This window comes from Bos javanicus, chromosome 19 (genome assembly GCF_032452875.1).
Source record: "Bos javanicus breed banteng chromosome 19, ARS-OSU_banteng_1.0, whole genome shotgun sequence".
Lineage (NCBI taxonomy): Eukaryota > Metazoa > Chordata > Mammalia > Artiodactyla > Bovidae > Bos > Bos javanicus.
The window spans coordinates 35,028,453-35,049,588 of record NC_083886.1 but is presented as its reverse complement, the minus strand read 5'-3'; the positions used below and the strand labels follow the sequence as shown (position 1 = coordinate 35,049,588).

At 46.2% G+C, this 21,136-nt stretch overlaps 1 protein-coding gene across 12 annotated transcripts in view; it reads left to right on the top strand.

The window, feature by feature from the left end:
- The window catches only part of SPECC1 (sperm antigen with calponin homology and coiled-coil domains 1), a 206,830-nt gene that overhangs the window by 84,287 nt on the left and 101,407 nt on the right, over positions 1–21,136 (top strand). For 3 of the 12 annotated variants that reach the window (XM_061389770.1, XM_061389769.1, XM_061389768.1), the window contains exon 1: positions 3,015–3,259. The exons of 8 other annotated variants lie outside the window; for them this stretch is intronic. In XM_061389770.1, coding sequence (XP_061245754.1) covers positions 3,220–3,259 — 40 coding nt within the window. In that variant the 5' untranslated portion in view covers positions 3,015–3,219. Of the gene's footprint in view, positions 1–3,014; positions 3,260–21,136 lie in introns of those variants that run through there. One more of the 12 variants, XM_061389773.1, reaches the window with a different exon arrangement.

The window sequence follows — 21,136 nt, the reverse complement described above, 5'->3', positions numbered from 1 at the left end:
GGGACGGAGAGGAGGATGCCAGAGGAGGCAGGAAGCGAAGTATGCCGTCCAGGAAGCGGAGGGAATAAACACAGTGAGTACCCAAGTGCCCTGGGCGGCCTGAAACACTGAATGAAAGCTGAGGTGAACCAGTGTTCAGGGGACGCAGAGCTGGAAACCGCCGTCCTGCTTATGATTTTTTTTCCTATTATGTATTTTCACTGCAAGAATTAGCAAGTTCGACCTTTTCCAGTCCTGTGGCCACTGCTGAGTTTTCCAAATTTGCTGGCATATGGAGTGCAGCACTTTCACAGCCTCATCTTTCAGGATTTGAAATAACTCAACTGGAATTCCATCACCTCCACTAGCTTTGTTTGTAGTGATGCTTTCTAAGGCTCACTTGACTTCACATTCCAGGATGTCTGGTTCTAGGTCAGTGATCACAGCATCATGATTATCTTGGTCGTGAGATCTTTTTTGTACAGTTCTTCTGTGTATTCTTGCCACCTCTTCTTAATATCTTCTGCTTCATGGAAAAGAAATGCAAAAAAGCAAAATGGCTGTCTGGGGAGGCCTTACAAATAGCTGTGAAAAGAAGAGAAGCGAAAAGCAAAGGAGAAAAGGAAAGATATAAGCATCTGAATGCGGAGTTCCAAAGAATAGCAAGGAGAGATGAGAAAGCCTTCCTCAGCGATCAATGCAAAGAAATAGAGGAAAACAACAGAATGGGAAAGACTAGAGATCTCTTCAAGAAAATTAGAGATACCAAGGGAATATTTCATGCAAAGAGGGCTCGATAAAGGACAGAAATGGTATGGACCTAACAGAAGCAGAAGATATTAAGAAGAAGTGGCAAGAAAACATAGAAGAACTGTACAAAAAAGATCTTCATGACCAAGATAATCACGATGGTGTGATCACTGACCTAGAGTCAGACATCCTGGAATGCGAAGTCAAGTGGGCCTTAGAAAGCATCACTACGAACAAAGCTAGTGGAGGTGATGGAATTCCAGTTGAGCTATTTCAAATCCTGAAAGATGAGGCTGTGAAAGTGCTGCACTCCATATGCCAGCAAATTTGGAAAACTCAGCAGTGGCCACAGGACTGGAAAAGGTCAATTTTTCATTCCAATCCCAAAGAAAGGCAATGCCAAAGAATGCTCAAACTACCGCACAATTGCACTCATCTCACATGCTAGTAAAGTAATGCTCAAAATTCTCCAAGCCAGGCTTCAGCAGTACGTGAACTGTGAACTTCCAGATGTTCAAGCTGGTTTTGGAAAAGGCAGAGGAACCAGAGATCAAGTTGCCAACATCCGCTGGATTATCAAAAAAGCAAGAGAGTTCCAGAAAAAACATCTATCTCTGCTTTATAGACTATGCCAAAGCCTTTGACTGTGTGGATCACAATAAACTGTGGAAAATTGTGAAAGAGATGGGAATACCAGACCCCCTGACCTGCCTCTTGAGAAACCTATATGCAGGTCAGGAAGCAACAGTTAGAACTGGACATGGAACAACAGACTGGTTCCAAATAGGAAAAGGAGTACGTCAAGGCTGTATATTGTCACCCTGCTTATTTAACTTATATGCAGAGCACATCATGAGAAACGCTGGGCTGGAAGAAGCACAAGCTGGAATCAAGATTGCCGGGAGAAATATCAGTAACCTCAGATATGCAGATGACACCACCCTTATGGCAGAAAGTGAAGAGGAACTAAAAAGCCTCTTGATTGAAAGTGAAAGTGGAGAGTGAAAAAGTTGGCTTAAAGCTCAACATTCAGAAAACGAAGATCATGGCATCTGGTCCCATCACTTCATGGGAAATCGATGGGGAAACAGTGGAAACAGTGTCAGACTTTATTTTTGGGGGCTCCAAAATCACTGCAGATGGTGACTGCAGCCATGAAATTAAAAGACACTTACTCTTGGAAGGAAAGTTATGACCAACCTAGATAGCATATTCGAAAGCAGAGACATTACTTTGCCAACAACGGTCCGTCTAGTCAAGGCTATGGTTTTTCCAGTGGTCATGTATGGATGTGAGAGTTGGACTGTGAAGAAAGCTGAGCGCCAAAGAATTGATGCTTTTGAACTGTGGTGTTGGAGAAGACTCTTGAGAGTCCCTTGGACTGCAAGGAGATCCAACCAGTCCATTCTGAAGGAGATTGGTCCTGGGTGTTCATTGGAAGGAATGATGATGAAGCTGAAACTCCAGTACTTTGGCCACCTCATGAGAAGAGTTGACTCATTGGAAAAGACTCTGATGCTGGGAGGGATTGGGGGCAGGAGGAGAAGAGGACGACAGAGGATGAGATGGCTGGATGGCATCACCGACTTGATGGACATGAGTTTGGGTGAACTCCGGGAGTTGGTGATGGACAGGGAGGCCTGGCGTGCTGCAATTCATGGGGTCGCAAAGAGTCGGACAGGACTGAGCGACTGAACTGAACTGAAGCGTTTTCACTGCAAGGCTGACTATGAAAGTCGTTCAGGGTGGAAAGTCGTTTAGGGTGATTTCCGTAACTCAGTCATTTCGGAGAGCAGATCCTGCTCGTGACTGGCATGCATTTTTATTTTTAGTGGCAGCATTCATCGTGGAGAATGTTGTTAAAGCGTCTTCCTCACCACCTCCGTCTCAAAACTTGCTTGTTGGTCTATTCATTTATCTCACAACTTAACTCAAAACTTACCCAGAAAATACTTAGGAAGCGCCTGTCGTATGCAACCCCAGGTTTTTCCCGATGGTGTGATATCTCATGCGCAGGACTGTGCCTTCCTCGTGACACCTGGCCTTGGCCTCCCCGCAGTGGGGTTTTTCCAGCCCGCAGTGTCCAGCTGCAGTTCCCAGCGGCCGCCCCTAGAGGCCGGAAGTCGGGCGGCGGGCGCGTCCCTCCCCCACCGGGGAGGAAGAGTCTGGGAGCCCCAGAGAGATATGCAGATAAGGGGGCGGGGCAGCCCGAGTCGAGGCAGACGGCCTGCCGAGGGAGGGGCGGCATGCAGATAAGGTGGGCAGGGCCTTCGGGTGCGCGGGCCGCGGGAGTCGAGGTGGGCGGGCTGCATGCAGATGAGCGAGCGCGGAGTGGCCGGCGGCCGCTGGGACTGAAGCGACGGCCCTTTCTTTGACTGGAGCGGACCCGCCAGACGCAGCCGCTTCGTCAGCCCGAGCCGGTGTGAGCGGCCGCGCGGTGGACGCGCCGTCTGAGGCGGCCGGCCGGCCGCTGCCGTAGGCGGCCGAGCCATGGGCAACCACTCGGGGCGGCCCGAGGATCCCGAAGCAGGTCTGTGCGGCGTGCCGGGGGTCGCCGCGCCCCCTCGCGGCTGGGAGCCCTTCCCCCACCACCCCGGGCCGGGCCGCGCTGCCCGCGGGCGCCGGGGGGCGAAAAGGCGAAGTTCCCGGGCGTGAGTCCCGCCTCTGGAATGCGCGGCGGGGGTGGCAGGCTCACCTGTGCCCGCGCCGCGACCGGGGAGCGCCGCCGGCTCACCTGGCGGCCAGACGGGCGGAGGAGGGCCGGGGGTAGGGGGCCGGGGGCGACCCCGGGCTGGGAGAGGTCCGTGCGGACGTGTGGGCCCCGGCCGCGCCCGTGTCACACACTTTCCAGAGCCCAGTGGACAGTGCGAGAGGTCAGCAGGTCTGTTACTCACCCTCAGACGGGGGGCCGGACGGTGACTGTTGCTCACTCAGAATAGCGGGGACCGATCCCAGGACCCGTGCTTCCGGTCCTCACACGGGTCCTCAGAGACGGCTGGCTTCGTCCTCAGCCCTGAGGGTCAGCCTGGCCTCCCGCAGACGTAGACTGCTGGCCACGGGGTCGCGTTTGCGGATGAATAGGATGTTTCTGCCCAGTCACACACGCAAACGGTTTATTTCAATGTCCCCAAGTGCGTGCTTGCAAGGAAAGGAGATTGTCCATCTCGGGCTGGAGTCCCGGGCCGGCAGGTGACTGGTCTGTGAATCTGGGACAGAGTCAGAACTCGAAACTCTTTTCCAGGGGGTGATTTTTAAATTTGAATTTGAATAAGGAAATTGCCCCAGCTTGTCCAAGTGACTTGTCCCCAAATCCGAGGCAGGGCTATCATTAAGATCTGGGTCTCTTAGCCTCGGTTCACTGGTCTCCACTCACCTGGGCAGGGAGGCTAGGCAGGGGCAGGCAGTGTCCTTGAGGCTGGGAGGCGGCGGCTATGGTACATTGGACTGGTACAATCAGGATGGGAAACTGGCCACAAGTGGAGACCATGGAGGAAAAACTAGAGATGGGGTTACTGCATTGATTATGAAGGGGTGGCTTTCTAAACTGCACAGCACTCATCCAGCCTTCTTTGGGCAAAATAGCCAATATTTGCAAGTTAACGCACGTTTGTCTGTGTCCTAAACAGCCCTGCGATAAGCTATTAGGTAAGGGCTTCCCTCGGAGAAGGCGATGGCACCCCACTCCAGTACTTTTCCCTGGAAAATCCCGTGGACGGAGGGGCCTGGTGGGCTGCAGTCCATGGGGTCGCTAGGAGTCGGACACGACTGAGCGACTTCACTTTCACTTTTCACTTTCATGCATTGGAGAAGGAAATGGCAACCCACTCCAGTGTTCTTGCCTGGAGAATCCCAGGGACGGGGGAGCCTGGTGGGCTGCTGTCTGTGGGGTCTCACAGAGTCCGACACGACTGAAGCGACTTAGCAGCAGCAGCAGCAGCAGCAGCAAGGGCTTCCCTGGTGGCTCAGCAGTAAAGAATCCACCTTCCAGTGCAGGCAACTCAGGTTTAATCCCTGGGTCTGGAAGATCCCCTGGAGGAAGAAATGGCAACCCATTCCAGTATTCTTGCCTGGGAAATCCCATGGACAGAGGAACCTGGTGGGCCATAGTCCATGGGGTCGCACAGTCGGACATGACTAAACAAGAAAAGAATATGTAAGATTTTAAACACATCTCATTAATATCCACTTGCCCTGTGTATTATTTTGTTGGTGTCAAAACTATGAAGAGACTGTGCCCCTTGTTAGTTTTTAAGTGTTATTTGGGTGCTTGTGTTCCAGTTTCTAAGTGACCTTGCTTTTCAAAGCAATCTAATGAATAGCGGATGAAAAAGACATTTTTATGGCAGTGACTTATTTTATCGCACTTTTCTGAGTGCATACAATTTCAGTATAGGAACTCAAGTCTGATTTGCTGCAAGTAAAGATACCCAGTTAGAAAGTCTTAGGAAAGACTGTCTTGCTAGACTATTGTCAGCTGAAAATGTGCATATAACTTTAAGTGATCTCTGTGCTGTGATGAAATGCTATAGAATGCACCAATGAGATCCCGGAAATGAGAGTTTTGTTAAAGATTAACACATCCTCAATCTGCTTTACCACCTTTCATGAGGCTGGGAGGGCAGGGCCTCCCATTGGCAGGTGTGGTGCATTGGACTAGACTCAGAGCAAGTGCTTTGAGGGTCCTCAGAGCAGGGGGCCCAAAGGTAAGCAGTGGAGGTGAGGAGGAGACAGGCACAGCAACACCCACGCCTGATTTCTACACCAGTCCTATGTCAGCTTTGTCCTCTGAGGCGCAGACTCTTAAACAGAATTGGGAATGAAGGAGGGTTATTAGAGGGTAAAATGCCTGAGAAAGAAGAGGTGGGAACCTGAATCAGGCCAGGAGAGCCATTGGACCAGCACCCCAAAAAGGAAAAGGCAGCAGCAATTTTGGGCAGAGAACCTGCAAGTCTGACCAGGTCCCGGCCAGCTGCCAGGGAGCCCCTGAGAAGACTGCCTGGTAGAGGAGACCTGCTCGGGCAGTGAGAGCCAGGCCCTCATCCTCTCACTGGGTCAGGCCTTGCTGAGGCTTCCTGGAGAAATGTGCCTTCAGCTCAAAAGCCAGGCTGAGTCCCAGTGGCACTGGCTGCTGGAGTGTCAGTTCATACCTGTCCTTGCAGCTGAAGCCACAGTCTTTCTCGGAGGGAGATCCAAGCGGCACACCTCCTGGCTGACCCCCTTGAGACCTCAGTTGCTCCAACAGGGAGGGGCTGTTAGAGGGTAAATGAGGCAGAATCCCCATTCCACCCCATGAACCTCTGCAGGCAGGCCTGAGGCAGAAGGCAGGTTCTCAGCTGCGGCTACCTTTCCAGCCTTGAAACTGTCTGCCATGGTAGCAAGAATTCTTTTGTGTGGGGATGCAGTCTTTAGAGTTGAGTCACTGTGACTGACTGTGGCATTATGGGACGGACGAGAAAAATGAATCAAGCAAAAGACATGAGAGTCTGCGTGAATAAGGGCAGCTGGAATCTGAACCTGTCAAGGACCACATCCCTTACTTCCTCAAAGGTCTCAGTTAACAGTCCTTCAGTTTCCAGCCAGGTTTTCAGTGCCTGCAGATCAGAGAGGGATGCTGGGTATAGTCACGCAGGTTGTGCACGGCTCAAAGGCAGCTGGGAATAAAGAGTGGGCCAGGGTGGGATTGTATCGCTCCAGAGGAATGGTGCCATTTTATATTCACACATAGGTGCCCAATATGCTAAAGAAACCTTATTTTCTACTTAGAGTTAAAACCTTAGAAGGCCATTCCCAGTGTCACCATGAACTGACAGCTTCTTACTCTTTGCTTTAAATCTGCGTGTGTTTTTAAACAGTGGATACCAGTGATAGGAAACAAAAGTCAAAGCTTCAACCCCCACTCCCTCAGATTCCACTCCCTGTTGGTTAAGCTAACTGTGGTTAAAGACAGATCCCAGAATAGCCCCTTAAGACATTAAAAGTTGATTTCCCCTCACGCCCCGGTCCAGGGTGAGGTGGGGCCCTTTGAGAGTCATATGGTTGTTAGAGGCTCAGGCTGGTGAATGTGTCTTCTGGGTCCAGCTCCCGGGTTCTGCTGACTCTGATGGTGGTCAGGAGAGGGGAGAGGACATGAGGGTCCTGTGGGGGCTAGTGGGGCTGGGCCTGGACGGGGTGCCCGTCATCCCTATGGCATTCTCCCTCCCTACCTCCACCAGGCTCCAGCACCCAGCTCCACCCGGTGTGGAGCGGCTAGAAGGAGGCTCGGCCAGTGCCATGAAGAGGCCAGCAGGGATGTGAGGTCCACTCTCAACCACATCTGTGTCAATATTTTCTTAGGAAATTTTAGTCAGAAAAATTGAAAGGTATGTATAGCTAGCACCCGTAGACCCACCACAGAGTCTACAGTTAACATTCTGTTTCCGTTGCTTTATCCTGTTCATCCAGCTGTCCTTTCGTCAGTCCCTCTTATTTTTGATGCATTTCAAGGAAATGGTGGTTATCTCTATAGTTCTACATAATTTTGTATGTCTGTACTATTTCTTGATTTACTAGTTTTGAAGGTTGTATAGAGTGAGGAATTCAGTGCGTTTTTAGTACTGTATTTCTCTCTTCCTCTGTTCCTGCAAGCCATACTAAAATTTTCTGAATTTATTGTTAGTAAAGTGTTAATGGTGGGGTACAGTTGTGGGTGTCTAGTTGTTGACTGTAAAACTTTGCTATATGAAATTTTCATTCAAAAAACAAAAATACTAAGGAAATCTTTTGTTATTTATCACATGTATTTCTTGACTAACCAGCTTTAAATGGTGTCCTTGGCTCAGTAAAGAAGGATATGCTATCTCTACATTTCTTCTGCCATTTCCCCTACAGGCTCCATACCCTCTTCCCAGCCTTTTACATAGCAAGAACATTCTGTCTCCTAATTAGTATCATTAAATCTCTGTGTGTTTGTAGGTTAATTCTTAAAGTTGAAAACCAGTCAGCATTTAAAATACTAGGCTCGAATATTTATCATGTACTGGAAAACCAGGTAGTGCATCTAGAGGTAGAAGAGAAGGAAATTCAGGCTTACATGATTTAATTTATAATCTGTGACAGGCAATATTACTTTAAAAGAAAAAAAAAAATAGGGATTTCCCAGGTGGGCCAGTGGTTAATTAAGACTCTGCTCTTCCAATGCAAGGGACTTGGATTTGATCCCTGGTCAGGGAATTAAGATCCCACATGCCATGTGGTGTGACAAAAAAAAAATTAAAGGAAATCTAGAAGGAGTAAGTTGGCGCAGTGGTAAAGAATCCACCTGCCAGTGCAGGAGACGGAAGAGACGTGGGTTTGATCCCTGGGTCGGGAAAATCCTATGGAGAAGGAAATGGCAACTCACTTCAGTATTCTTGCCTGGAAAATTCCATGGACAGAGGAGACTGGCAGGCTATAGTCCATGGGGTCGAATAGAGTCAGATACGACTGACTGAGCACACAGTCACTGTAGTTTTTTACTCCTAAAATGATCTTAACTTGCTTTTACCCTCTAATCCGGCTTCTCAAGTCTACAGATTGTTGTAGAGAATTCATTTTCTTCTTAAAGACAGAAGGCATGGCGGTTAAGAGTTTTGGCTCTGGAGCCACACTGTGTTCACATTCCCAGTTTTGTCCCTTAGCAGCTCTGAGGCTTTGGGCACATGAGTTAAGCTCCAAGAAAGAGGACAGTAGTACAGCCTGCCTCAGAAGGTTGTCGCAGTCGTTAATAGCTTGAAGCACATGATGGATTAGAATAGGCTCACACATCACAGAAAGTGCCCGGTAAGCTTTAGTCATGACTATTCCTGTCCTTCTGACTTAACATTTCCCGTTCAGACTTGGTTGCCTTCTGGTCTGGCTTTACTCTCAGGTGAGCTCCCTGCTTCTTGAAGCCTTTTTCTCGTTTCGTACGTTCCCTTTTCTCTGGCTGGAGCATTTCCTGTGATTCTGTCTGGCACTGAAGTTTTATATATTCTATCATCTCCATGCTCACCTTTTTCTTCCAGCTTTTCTTATTGACTTTGAAATTTTCATCAATTATATTTTCTATTTCCAAAATATCTTTTTGTGCTTTGTTTTATCTTACTCATAGCAGTTCAGAGTTTTGAGGTAAGGGGAAGGGAAGTGGAGTTGGTTGGTGGGCTTGAGCAAATTAATGGGCTGCCTTGTCCTTAGTTTTAGATTTCAGGGATTCATCAGAGTTTTGACAGCATTCACAAAGAGGAGAATATAGCATGTATTTTTCTCAGATGTATTTTGTTCCATAGAAGAATTTTAGAGTGAAACTAGTGTCCTGAGAGACATACTTGGAAAATGCAGCCTTTTAGAATTAAAAAAAAAAAAAAGATGTATATGTTAAAGATCAGTGATAACACATAATAAAAAAAGGTGAGAATATTAGATATATCTGTTAGTATAATAAATGGGTTAAACTCACTTAGAAAAAGAGCCTCCTCTGGATTAACACAGAAAACAAAATACATAAGCTGCATAAAAGCATAATATTCAGATGGTAGTTTGATTTTTAAAATTAAGTTGGTTAAAGTTGTGAATAATAAAAATCTAGTTCTAAAGAAAGCTTTCAAGTTCAACATCAAGTCCAGTTCTTATAAGTCTTTGTGTTTGCTGTGCTCATGTGTAATTATTCTTAAAAATATAGTGATTCTTAAGTCCTTATATACATCCCTAAACATTCACACAGTCTCTCTTGTGTGTGTGTGTGTAAATGCACACTGTCAATTACACACTTTAAATTAGAATCATGAGGCTGCTCTGTAATTCTTGGAAGATTCAGTTCTCTTAAACATTAAAATAGCTCCAAAATACAGGTATTTCTTAATTTATAATCCTATTGCTACTTGTTTATTTATACTACTTCTCTACTTGATTCTAAACCTTTCTTGAATTAAAAGATGTTTACTTACATGCTTTATTCCAAATAATAACTGGTGTTGGAATTTTATCCCATATAATTTTGGGGTTGCCTTCTCAGTTTGATGAGGTTTTTTAACCAACAGAGATTTCCGGCAGGAACAGGATTCTTACCTGACACCGTACCAGCTGAGCACCTTTTGCTGCGATTGGGGCACAGTCTGGAGCAGCTGGATTTGCACCCATACAAAGATCATCCATGCGTGATGCTGTGTCTCACCCTTGATATGATGATCTCTCTCTTTTGCCTTCAGCCTTACTGATAGTTTCCCTGGGCAAAGAATTCTAGGTTCAAAATCCTGGTAATCTCTTTGTGACACCGACTCCAGAACTTGAAGAAGAAAGTGGTCATGATGCCCATGTCCCTTAAATTCAAACTACATTTGATCTTGGAGCTCCTGATAGGTGTCTGAGACCTCTGTTCTAACAGCCATATCACTTGATGAGGGTTTGCACTTCTTTGGCACTTAAAATATGTAACCATTTTCTTGTATGACTCAGAAGACCTTTGACTTGATAGAACACTGCCTGCTATTCTTAAACTTTCTGTGTAGTAAAGCAGTATCTGTCTTGATAGTGAAGAAAATGTGATTTAATTGCGGCTATCTGTCTCTCATGCCTTTGACTACTGAAACAATCGTATCAGTTAAAGATACACACCACAAAGCACCTTAAATCAGACTGGACTTTCAGTATTGATAAGAATACAATTCAAGAAGAAAAAGTAGCAGTTACAAAATGAGTACACTAACTAGACAAACCGTGGAAGTAATTAAATGCAAAAGCTATTAAAACTGCCTGGAAAAACTCACATGTGAAATGAGAGACTTCAGTGTGTGTGTTCGTGAAATGGTTAAAACATTGATCTCTTCTAGACCAGAAAGAAAACCTTATTACAGTCTCTTAAGGGAAATTTTACCGGTCACAATGCAGTAAAACTGTAGGAGTAGAAATTGAAATTTTAAACAGTTAATCCATCTTGATACAGCATGGTGTGGCTGTAGCTAACTGTACTGTATTGCATGTTTGAAAGTGGCTGGGGGTGAATCATTTTATAACTGCACTGTGACCGATGGTAACCATGCTTATTGTGGTGATCGCTTTACAGTGTATACAAATATCCATACATCGTTATGTTGTAAACCTGAAACTAGTGTAATGTTATCTATCAATTATATATAAAGAAAGCTGTTTGGAAATTTTGACCCAAATAGGATCTGAAAACTATGATTATGGATCATTTAGAAAAATAATAGTGAAATACTTTATATAGTTACAAATAGCAAGCTAGTTTAGTTCTCTAAAAGCTTTTATCATAAATGCAGTAAGTACTAGACATAGAAAATTAGAAAATAAAGGACAAAAGAAATCTGGGAAAACAGGAGGGAATTTTATGTATATATGTTAATTTATTTAGTTTTGGCTGCGCTGGGTCTTTGTTGCTACGCGCGGACTTTTCTCTAGTTGTGGAGAGTGGGGGCTGCTCTTTGCTGCGGTGCTCGGGCTCCTCGTTGCGGTGGCCTCTCGTGGTGGAGCACGGGCTCTAGGCTCGAGGGCTTCAGTAGTTGCAGTGCACGGGCTCAGTAGTCGTGGTGCACGGGCTTAGTTGCTCCTTGGCCTGTGAGATCTTCCTAGACCAGGGATCAAACCCCTGTGTCCTACATTGGCAGGCGGATTCTTGTCCACTGTACCACCAGGGAAGTCCAGGAGGGAGTTTTTTAAAAAGGGGCGGAAATTAATGAAGTCAATTTTGACAGCATCTGTTTCCTTGCTTCTATCCTCATCACCTGGCCCGTGACCTGGCACATGGTTCACACTCAGTATTTGTTAAATGAATATATGAAAGAACAAAAAAAAAAGAAAAAAAAAATCACTAGAATTGAAACATATAAGAATAGACCCTTTGTTAAAACAAGGAACTAGATAAAGCTGTAGTTAAACTAAGGAAAAAAAAAAAAAAAACCCACAAGTACTCCAAATAAGCAATACAAGAATGTATGTAATCAGAGATGTGGTGGTTTAAAAAAATAGAATAAAAATAAAAAATTTTGATGAAATTTCCTAGGAGAAAGAAACTGCTAAATTCACGAAGTAGTGAAACACTTGGGCAGAATATTGGAAGACATCACAAAGTGACTTAAGGAAAAAACTTCAGAAAGAATCCTGAACTCAGATGATGTTAATATGCAGAGTTTTTCAAAGATCAGAAAAATAGATTTCTGTGCTATTTAAAGTCGTCAAATGCATCGTTTCCTAAAGATTATTAATGCATTATCAGCCCTGGGATTTCTTTGGAAGGAATGATGCTAAAGCTGAAACTCCAGTACTTTGGCCACCTCATGCGAAGAGTTGACTCATTGGAAAAGACTCTGATGCGGGGAGGGATTGGGGGCAAGAGGAGAAGGGGACAACAGAGGATAAGATGGCTGGATGGCATCACTGACTCGATGGATGTGAGTCTCAGTGAACTCCGGGAGTTGGTGATAGACAAGGAGGCCTGGTGTGCTGCGATTCATGGGGTCGCAAAGAGTCGGACACGACTGAGCGACTGATCTGATCTGATCTAATCTGATCTGACAGAGGGTGCACATAATGGTTTAGGGTATATACTGATGGCTAGTTCTTATTTTAGTAATTAAATTAAGCTGTGTTAGAAAAATCGTAAGTAGTTCATTGAATCTATGTTGCTTAGGACAAGATTAGGTTTTTTAAAAAATGAGTTAACATTTAGTTTATGCACAAAAATATTAAAGATGTAATAGGACGTGCGTGCTCAGTGGCTCAGTCATGTCTGATTCTGCGACCCCATGGACTGTAGCCCACCAGCCTCCTCTGTCTGGGATTTCCCAGGCAAGAATACTAGAGTGGGTTGCCAGTTCCCTCTCCAGAGGATCTTCCTGATTCAGGGATCAAACCCAGGTCTCCTGCATTGGCAGGTGGGTTCTTTACTGCTGAGCTACCAGGGAAGCCCCAGGTAATAGGACAGGTAAATACAAATATAGCCAAAATTGTAAAGTGTTAGTCACCCAGTCATGTCCGACTCTTTGTGATCCCATGGACTGTAGCCCACCAAGGTCCTCTTGTCCAGTCAAGAATACTGGAGAGGGTTGACATTTCCGTCTCCAAAAATTGTAAAGGTGATACTCAAATAATAGAAACTTGAAAAACACTCCAGAAGACCAAAGATGGAGGACTCTGCAGTTTATTTTAACAGAGGCAGAGCTAATACTATTAACACTGTTCCTGATACTAAAGCCTTTCAGAGACAGAGGGGAAAGAAAGCCAGGGGACAGTGTGGCAGTGCACACGTCCTGACTGAAAGATAAGCTACATTTACTCCAGTGAGGCCTTTTCAAAATATAACACTCACTGGTTACAAAAAAAATGGTTCATTCCAAAATGCAATAATATTATTATATAAATTTACAACATCGGTACATTTAAAGAGAAGAAATTCATCTTACTGTATATATCAGTAGTGCATTTAATAACACTTAACATCTACCTCATAAACAGTTAATAGGAATGAATGGATTCTTTCAAAGATAATAAAATGGTCTGAAAGCCGCATACACCACATTTAACAGGAAACTAAAAACACTCCTGCAGAGGTCAGGAAAAAACAGGTGCCCACAGAGGATATTGTTTTCAGATAGACTAGCCAAGGCAGTAAGATTTTTTTTTAATGTTTATTTTAAAAATGAGTCAAAATTAGCATTATTTATAGACTGTGGCCTTCCTAGGTGGCAATAGTGGTAGAACCCACTTGCCAGTGCAGGAGACATAAGAGACCTGGATTCAATCCCTGGGTTGGGAAGATCCCCTGGAGGAGGGAATGACAACCCACTCCAGTATTTTTGCCTGGAGAATCCCAAGGACATGGGAGCCTGGCTGGCTATAGTCCATGGGGTCGCAAAGAGTTGGATGTGACTGAGGCGATTTGGCATGCACGTGTAGAGACTGTAAATCTCCCGTTAGAATAGTTAAGAAGATCAACTGAAAAACTGTTAGAACTAGTGAGAATGCAGTAACCGGCTTGGCAATACATATGTGTATTCCTATATGTTTGAACGTGCATATATATGCATGCATGTGTGTTTGTAGATGTGTGTAGAACAGTAGCTTTAATTGATCACCAGAAACAAGGGTTAGTTTATTAAAAGGTCACATTCTCAGCGTGACCACAGTGGATGAAGCCTGGGGAAAATGGGGTGTGTGAGGCCGTCTTTGATTAGCTCTGAGCTTCCCATGCAGAGCTGGACGCCCGAGATCACGAGATGGATGTACCCTGTTATACAGAGGAATTATCCTTTGTATGTTTTGGATTTTTAAAGTCAGAAATAGTTGCTGAATTTTGTAAAATGCCTCTTAGGCCTCCCTCTCGAGATTATGATTTCTCTTTTTAGGCATAGTGATGTGATGGATTTGAAATGTTTCACTGTATAATGGAATTTTCAATCAGGTTTTTCTAAATCCTCCTTTTGGAAAATAATTTTTTAACATGGAAAGTGAACTTTCAGTTACAGTTTTTCTTGGTCTCTTGTTGCTTTGTATGTAAAAACGAAAAAAAGGAGGTGTGTGTGCAAGGTTTATACTATCTTTAACATTCTGTGACTTTGGTAGACTTTTAAATAACTTTCTCATTCAGAGAAGAGTTTGGGGGCAGAGGAGACTGGGCTTTCACGTGGGGAGTGTGTTACCTGAATGTGCTTTAGATATAAGAGTTCTAGTCTGTTGAATCTTGTTTTACTTTCTCTAAGTGTTGATATGGCTCCAGTTAGCTGAGACCAGCCTGAATAGTGTTATCATAGAAGCAGCATTAAAACAACGGAGAATTTCGAAGGTTTCAGCATGTCCTTACGAAGACCTTGATGGCAGCTGTCCCTTGTATTACCAGGGAATTTTTGAATTCTTGAGAGACAGTAGGTTTGATATTTCAAAATTAATGTGGTCGGCCAAATATTTAAAAGTGAGATTAAAACAATCATTTAATGTTATGAAATTCAGAAAAGCTTGTTTCACAGAGTTTTCCGCATTCCAGGCCACTAGAGAGATAACCCCGATATCCTGGGCTGGGGACTCCCTGCAGGAGCTGAGGTCATCACCCCTCACCCACGCTCTCCTTCTCTGCCTGTCACCAGACCACCCCCAGGTCATAACTCTGATCTATTCATAAAAGCTTTCTTTCCAGTGCCCTTCTGCTTCTGCTCATTTAAAAAACCCTTGCTCTGTTTCTCTAGAAAAACTAGTCTTTTCTTCTTCACTCTTTGTCCTCCCTCATCTCCAGCTGCTTGTTCCAAATTAAACCTAATTACAGATGAGCGTTAAGATTAGGGGTTACGATCAACCTGGAAAGTAAAGTTGTAAGTTTTGACCTGAAACTCCATTCAGCAAGAAACCAGTGCCAGCCACCTCCAGAGCCCTTGAAAATCCCCTTTGTTTTATCTGCCAGAAAATTCATCTCCTTCCTCTAATTGGTCCTGCTTTTCTCTCTGGCCGCGGCAGCCACGTTAAAAACAAAATGAAAAAACTTGGAAGGTTAAATTATCAGCAGTCTAACCTTCTCTTCTGATTTATAAACAGATAAACAGAGAGCCTATTCACAGGCTCATGTGGGCATTGAACTGTTAGGAAAATTATCTGTTTATAGTTATATTTTGGTCTCTTCTGCTCTCATTTCAATCTGAGAACATTACAGTGTGCCACAGTTGTTTGGAATGACATGCTTGCAAGCTGGACCAGAGATGTGGTAGAATGGTGTCTTTGTGCAGGTTAACAACGTGGGGGGAGTGTGTGCCTTTGTGTGTGTTGTGTTTGTGTGTGCCCCTCACAACTTCCCTGACATCTAATCTTCTGTGGCTTTCTGCTTTTGTGCTTTATGCCTTGGTGGGGACTTTCAATCAGTCATTGTAGGTGATTAAAAAAAGAAAAAATGCAAATGAATGGATAACAGTGATTCCATTTTAATGTAATCTGTACATTAAAATGGAGAAGGAAATGGCAACCCACTCCAGTGTTCTTCCCTGGAGAATCCCGTGTACAGAGGAGCCTGGTGGGCTGCTGTCCATGGGGTCGCACAGAGTCAGACACAACTGAAGCGACTTAACAGCACCAGCAGTATATTAAAATGACCTCTTCCTTGTAATAAATTCTGGAATACAGAGCCTTACACTAACCATTTCAGATACAAAATCATCCTGAAAGTCTGACCAGCATGCTGTTTTTGTTTACTCAGGTCATCACTGTCCTTGTCAAATCTGTCACCAGCCTTGACTCTGGGGGGTGCCCTGGGGCTTCTCAAAAGTTGTGGTCAGTCTACATGGGGTCATATGCTGCTCACATTACAGACCGCCCTCCCCCCCACTTATCTGTTGCCGCCTATCTGTGCCCACGCGCCTGGAAACCAGTAACCAGAACTGCCAGGTGTGTCTAAACCAGAGGTGCTTCTTCTAAAAGTGGAAGAGTGTGACGTTTGGAGCACAGCTATGTGTATTAGCATCTCTGGGCATCTCTTCCTGTTAATGACACCATCTCATGAGGCTGAAGGGCTGGCAGGTGAGCTTAGCCAGCTATCAGGGCGCCCCTGTGTGTCACATGCCCTTCCTGAGTCAGGTGTGTCTTCTGTGTCCCATGACCCTCCTCCCTCTTGTCCTTGCCCTGTTCCTGGAGTGCTCCTCTAAAGGGTTCACAGCCATCCCACTGCGGTTGTGCTGTAAATCTGTCTGCCATCGCCCCTTTCACTCCTGTCACCAGCTGGTTTATTCCTGTTACCTAACTCTCAAAAGTGCCACCATGTGGAAGATAAACAATACCTTCAACCCACTCCTCATCCTCCCAGGCCCCAGCTCCTTCCCAGGGATGGGATGTCACTTCCCCAGAGGGACCTTTCCCCTCCAGCCCGGGCAGGTTCCCTTCTCCCTGGGGGTGAGATTCTTTGGCTGCTGAATGCCTCCCACGGCCAGGCTTTCGGAGAAGTAGAGAAATTTGGGCTTCTTTCCATGACAGGACGAGAGGACGGAGCAGGGCCAACCTTGGAGGAGGTGAGAGAGGAGAGGTTTAGGTGGCTGGGCGCCAGGGGGCGGGGTGAGATGGAGGAGCAGAAAGGGCAGACGGAACATGGGGACATGGTCTGTGGGGGCCACTGATGTCATGTGAGTTGTCCCTCTATAAGAGGATTCTAATCCCCTCTCCCCGGTGAGGCTGTTGGATCAGATGTGAGGGTTTAGAAATGAGACTGGAGTGGGCACGAGGCAGGGAGAGACTTCCCAGAGGTTGGTTACACACAGATCAAGTGAAATAAACTGCATCTTTTCTCAGTCATCAGTCAGGGTGAGAGACAAAGCCCTGGATTCAGAGACAGACACCGGAGGTCCATTGGTCCTCGCTTGACATCAGTGGGTTTTCACGTTGGTGAAATGAGGGCCTGGACTGTCTCCATGATGTCCCTTCCACCTTTTAAGAGTGCAGGATTCCATGGAAAGCTTGCATTTTGTGTTTCTAGGGTACTTTTTTTGTCCCCAATTGCAGGCCAGAAAGGAAAACTTCCAAATAAGGGTGTATGAGCTACTCTGGGAAACAATAAGTAAAATACAAGTCTAGCCTTTGCCCTGGCATGAAAAGAATGCAGACTGCCGACTGACCTAGAGGTTTCTGTTTCATTTCATATTTAGGTGAAGTGGTCAGCTTTGACCATTACTCCCAAAGAAGTTTCTTTTCTTTTTTTTTTTTCCAAAGAAGTTTCTATTTAGACTCTAGGGATGTTTGTGTAGCATGGAGTGGGTTATGTTATCCTCAAGAGCCGTGTGGTCACTTTTATCTGTGAAGCTGCCCCACTCCATTGTATATGTACCAGGAGCAGTGCCTGGAAACCAAATTTATAAAAATTAGTCTAGGCCCACAAATGTTGACAGTAGACATTTAGTCAACACCCCTATCTGATTCTGTCACAGGCGTCACTGGGTCACGTCCTCACAGTGCCGGCGTCTAAACAGAAGGAGTGGTTCAGTAATCGTGGTGATTGAATTCACTGGATAGCGCCTGACATCGCTCAGACAGACGGGTCAGGATCACATCCAAGGTGGAGAAGCCTGCCATGTAGAGGGGATGAACAAAGCTGAGTGCAGAGCTGTGTGTGTGCTGATCTCATCCGTGTGGAAGTGCTGACTGGAGGACCAGCCTCCTTCTCTCACGGCACATCCGGATGTTGCAGGCTGGGGCCTGAGCACTACACGTGCTGTTTCCCTCGCTCACTCTGGCTCCTTTCTGACATCTTTTTATCTGTGTGGATCTCTTGGCAGTTGAGTTTTTGATTTCAGTTTTTTTTTTTTATAAAATAGACTTATTGAAATAAGATAAATAAGAAAGATTATTTTAAGATACAATAATCTTAATGGAGTGGGTTGCCATTTCCTCCTTCAGGGGATCTTCCCAATCCTTGGATTGAACCCGCGTCTCCTGTATTGGCAGGCAGATTCTTTGCCATTAAGACACCTGGGATGCCCTAAGAAAGATTATTTTAAGATAAAATAATTAAACAAATATACTACACATGTATCATGAGGTTATGGATTATTCTGGTTGCTTCCTGGGGAAACTGGCCTTGATCTGGTCAGAGATTTGTGGGCAGCAGGTTTCTGGGGTGGGTCCCTATGAGAACAGTACCTGTGAGGGAGCGCATGGGGTGTGATGCAGTCACAGCCGCTATCCATCTGTCCATCAGTCCCGAGGGAGCTGGAGCTGGGACATCCTCACACAAGTCCTGCATTGAGATGGGGGGCAGACCTTTGTGTATCCTTCCTCAGCCAGGGATGACCTCAGGGAGACTGTTTCCTGGGTTCTCCAGCAGTCTTTCATTTCCTTTACAAATGCTGCCCTGAGGCAGCACGCTTATGTCCTGAAAACAGCCCAAGAGTCACCCAGTGTTTTCTTCCATAAAGAGTTCCCTTTCAGGGAGTTGGCTCCACACTGACCACAGGTCCTGCCCGCACAGGGCCTGGCTGACTCGGGTGGTGAGTGCAGGGCCTGACTCACTCCGTTCCCCTGGGACATGTGTGCCTGCAGCCAGCTGGGGAGGCAGGTCATTGCTTGTCCTGTAGAGTGACAGGCCTGGTGACGTCCCAAGAGAGTAAAAAACGGACAGCTGGCCCCCGTTTCCAGCGCAGAGGTCCCGAAATGCATGCCTGGGATTTCTGAGTGATAGGTTGAGGAGGTCTTTTCTTATTCGTGATGAGCTGTTTCTACTGCACCAGAGTTTACGGTGATATGGTGACTTGGGGGCTGGGCTGGTGGCAGAGGAAACAACTAGGAGTCAGAGGGACCCTCAGTCCCAGCGGGATCCCTGGGGTGGAGGGGCTTGAGGGGGTTTCACCACCAGTAGCCAGTGATTCTCAGAACCTCCATAGACTCCTCACCCTGGGATGTGGAGCTGCTGGGTCTCCAGGGGCATCAAGGTGCTAGAGGGTGTGGCCTGGATGGGGTGTCTCTCCCATGCAACTGTTGTGAGTTGTGTCGTCCACAATAAACTAGTGATCTCGGCAGGAAACTGCTGAGTGTGTGAGCCATCTTAGAAGTTAGTTATCAGAGCTGGGGTGGGGGCTGTGGGACCCCCCAGGGCTTATACCCAGTTGGTCAGAAGTACAGGCGACAACCTGGGACTTGTGACAGTGCCTTGGGAGTGGGGGTGATCTTGGGGACAGAGTCCTTAACCTGTGGATCCTGGGTTAAGTCCAGGTAGGTAGGGCAGAATTGAGCTGTCTGCACCCAGATGGCTGAGAGAACCAGCTGGAGTGGAGGACCCATCCACGGGGGTGGCAGTAAGGAAGCAGGGTTGGTTTGTTCTGGCCCAGGGCCTCCCCTCCTCCCCATCTCGTGGCCCCCACCCCGTCCTCCAGGTCAGCCTGGCACCTTTGCTGTGGACGCTGCACCCCTGTCTGGAGCCCCTGAGAAGATGAGGGAGCTCCCAGATCAGCCTGTTCATTCCTGGGCACCTACCTCCACCTCTGCTCTTGCCATGGGTCTGCAGCACTTGGCAGCACACCGGTGGTCCTTGTAGCTGGTGATCCCTGAGGCTGGCTCACCCTGTTCATATCTCAGGGTAAACTTCTTCTTGGCTGTCTTCTGCCATCTGGCTTTAACTACCACACCTATGTTGGGTCTTTCTGATCTTCCTCCATATCTCTTAATTTTAAAACACTTGTGTTCACATCATCCCCCTTTTCTCAGAATTCTGAGTTAGTTTCCTTATTTGGTCTTCTGACTTGTGGACTGACTGCCGTGCATCCATGTTTAGCATCTGAAAGCAGTCTTTCCTGATGCCGAGTTTTCCCCTTTGATGAAGGTGTTTTTCTTTCACGTCTTACTGAAAACATGAATGGGAGACTTTGCAAAGCTGTGTTTACTCCACTGGCCTTGCCTCCTGTCTAGGAACCATGACCGATTTGCTTCTGGAAGGTCAGTGCTGTGTCAGTGCTGCCTCTGGCCTCTGGTCACCTACCTCCCTTCCACCAGTTTTCCTCACCAAGAAGAATGCTTCTTACAGGTCCTGGGACTTGTCTGACCACTGTCAGCACAGGTCCTTGTGTAGAGAGTGTACTCTCGACTGATGGACATGGCATACAGACAGGGCAGGGCTGAGAGAAAGGGTCGGAGGCTAGGAAGGATAGACCCCAGGCAGTGTCCCCACAGCCTTCAGATGCCCCTTCTGCATCTGGCCATCGGGTGTTTGTGCAGGTGTGAATCAGACCGTGCAGAAACAGAAGCCCCAAGCTTGGCACATCGAATAGTGAATAGTCCTTTAATAAGTTCAGCCCTATTTAAACTATTTTTAGTCCTTGTGGCTCATGCAAATGTACAGATTCCTACAGGTCTCTCAGTGTATCCGCTGTTTTTTCTTAATATTTACCAGCACTGGCTCTGGAGGAGAATTCCTGCATTCTTATCCTGGCTTCCCTGTTCACCAGCTGGGCAGTCCTGCGCCAGTTGCTTCATTTTTTGTTTTCCTTCTCTATGAAATGGGGATAATATAATAGCACTCCTTAAAGGAATTCTTGGGCTTCCCACGTGGCCCTAGTGATAAATAACCTGCCTGCTAATGCAGGAGACATAATAGACTCGGGTTTGATCCCTGGATTAGGAAGATCCCCTGGAGGAGGGCATGGCAATCCACTCCAGTATTCTTGCCTGGGAAGTCCCACGGACAGAGGAGCCTAGCAGGCTACAGTCCACGGGGTCTCAAAGAGTCGGACAGGACTGAAGCGACTTAGCACACACGCACACACAAAGGAATTCTCAGAACAAGGTAATGTTCTTACAACAATGCCTGGAAGGGAATGAGTTCTCAAAAAATGTTAATGACTGTATAATTAGCAATAACCGTTAATGTTGTGGTGAATGTTGACCCCTTCTCCTTCTCTTTCTCCTCCTGCCTCTCATTTTTCTAGCTTTTTTTCTGTCATTTTCCTTG